This window comes from Rana temporaria, chromosome 4, assembly GCF_905171775.1.
Source record: "Rana temporaria chromosome 4, aRanTem1.1, whole genome shotgun sequence".
NCBI classification, from domain to species: Eukaryota; Metazoa; Chordata; class Amphibia; order Anura; family Ranidae; genus Rana; species Rana temporaria.
The window spans coordinates 27550424-27552685 of record NC_053492.1 but is presented as its reverse complement, the minus strand read 5'-3'; the positions used below and the strand labels follow the sequence as shown (position 1 = coordinate 27552685).

General features: G+C 41.1%; 1 protein-coding gene across 1 annotated transcript; it reads right to left on the bottom strand.

Moving 5' to 3' along the window:
* Positions 1-251: 251 nt before the first annotated feature.
* LOC120935571 (taste receptor type 2 member 3-like) lies at positions 252-1103 on the bottom strand. Its single transcript, XM_040347619.1, has one exon. The coding sequence runs from the start codon at positions 1101-1103 to the stop codon at positions 252-254; it is 852 nt and encodes a 283-aa protein (XP_040203553.1).
* Positions 1104-2262: the final 1159 nt, after the last annotated feature.

Genomic DNA, 2262 nt, shown 5'->3' with positions numbered 1-2262 from the left:
AAAGCTGTAAGTTACGGCGGCGTAGTGTATCAGAGATACGCTACGCCGGACGGATAGAAGCGCCACGCTTCGTGGATCTGGCCCAGAGTATATTTTAACTGAAATTACATGAAACCCATGGCATGGGGATCACAAATTGTCATGAAAGATTAGAGAAAACATCTTATTTCAAATTTGAATTTCTAGGATTTTGCAGTACATAATTTTTTGGTATATTATCGTTTTATTTCTCTATTTTTTATACCCAGAGCTCAGGGATCAGTCACTGCCTTCTTCTGAAAAAAGTTGAGTACATAGGTTATTGAGAACAAAAATCCTTCTCGGAGTTTCCTGTTGTAGAAGATGATGACTCCAGAATGCAGGCATGGATAGAGCGCAACAACTATTGCCATCATAGGTCTAATTGGGCTTCCAATTTCTAGCACACCAGAGAAATCAATATTAACAAATATAATAAACAAGATATGAAACACAAAGAAGGTGGTCATACTTTTTATGGCATTGAAATGAGTCTGCATATCTGGATTTCTAAAACTTGACCCAACCCCGCTTATATTTTTGATGTGCCTCCAAAGAGATGGAACAGTCAAGAAGAATGCAATGCTAAATATAATAAGAGGTGGTGTGGACCCTATCAAATATGTAGAGTATCTTCCATTAGGTCTCTTTGACATATTTTGAAAAACATCAGTGGGAACAGCTTGATATTGGGAAAAGAAGAATTGCCAAGCAAAAGGCAGAATAAATACGAAAGAAAAAAACACACACAGTCCAAGACACCACATCACTAACTTTGACATCTTAGTCTTGAGATAGAGGAACACAACATTCTTGTAGTTGGTAATCTTCATACAGTAATACACACAGAGCAGACTGGCCAACCAGATGGAGACATAATTCAGGAAAATTCTGATCAGGTTAAATAATTTGTTGAAGGAACCTAAATGTACTTCCAGAAACAAACAGCGAAAGGTGAAAACCAGACACTGGAGCATCCACCTGGACAGGCACAGACTGGTGATAATTATATCCCCAGTGGGAAGGCATTTATTCCTCATCCAGGTCTTGCCATTCATCAGCACAATGAATTTGTTGAATGTCATCCCAAGAATCATAATAAAAAACCATACATAAGAAAAAATAAGCTCAAAAACAGACTGCATGGTTAAAAAGTGGTTTTGTATCTCAGTCCAGAGAACATGGGCAAAGCTGTGACTGTCAGATGAGAAATATAATTATATGTTAAGCACATACTTTTCATTTAGAATGTTCCAAACTCTGGTGGTTTACAGGTCCTGGCATCCTTACGGAACTAGTTTGATTAAAATTCAAATCAAAGAAAGCCTATGCTACGTTTTGCTTGACATTTTGCATTATCGAGACTGCATGTATTTTTGGATTTGCATTACCATCTAGAATCACAGGGATATTTGTAATTGTACAGCAGGGGCGTTGCTGGGTAGCAAAAAGACCAGGGGCTTCAGCCCAAAGTCCGAGCCCGACACGGGGGGGGGGAGGGGTTGTCTGGGTGGTGGGGTTTTGTGGAGGGGGGTTGTGTGACGGGGTAAGCTCAGTTGCTGGTTATCAATGCTGACCACTAGACTCACCTACCTGACACAAACTGACCTACCTGACACACACTGACCATTACACTGACCTACCTGACACACACTGACCATTAAACTGACCTACCTGACATACACTGACCATTACACTGACCTAGTGAATAAAAAGTATTAATGCGCTAATATCAACCCTTGCTGCTCTACAGTGAACAGCGTGTAAAAAGATGCAATGATACCAAATATATCACACAAATAACGATGAGGTACCAAAAAATTATATATGACAGTGTCAAGTACCAAAAACACAATAAACAGCAAGAAAGACCAATTCACAGTTCGTGCTTTTTAGACGTAATCAATGGTGGGAAATCCTAGAATAAGCTGGGTCCTTCCCAGCGCTTCCTGTCACAGTCTGACACTTGTTGCTTCAGAGAGACACAGCTCATGAGGGAAAAAGGAGAGAGAGAGCATGCTCGTGGTGCAGTATTGTAACAAGAAAGGGCGAACAAGGACAACACGATATGTTTGCACTCACGAATCCCTGGACAGAATAGACACAAAACAGCCTCTGATGCCGCTCAGTGCAACAAACTCCTCATACGGATTCGACTCCATCGAATGCGTCACTCAGGCTTCTCCACCACGCGTTACGTCACTCGTCGCGTGACTTAGTCATGGGTTGCCATGTGACACAAAC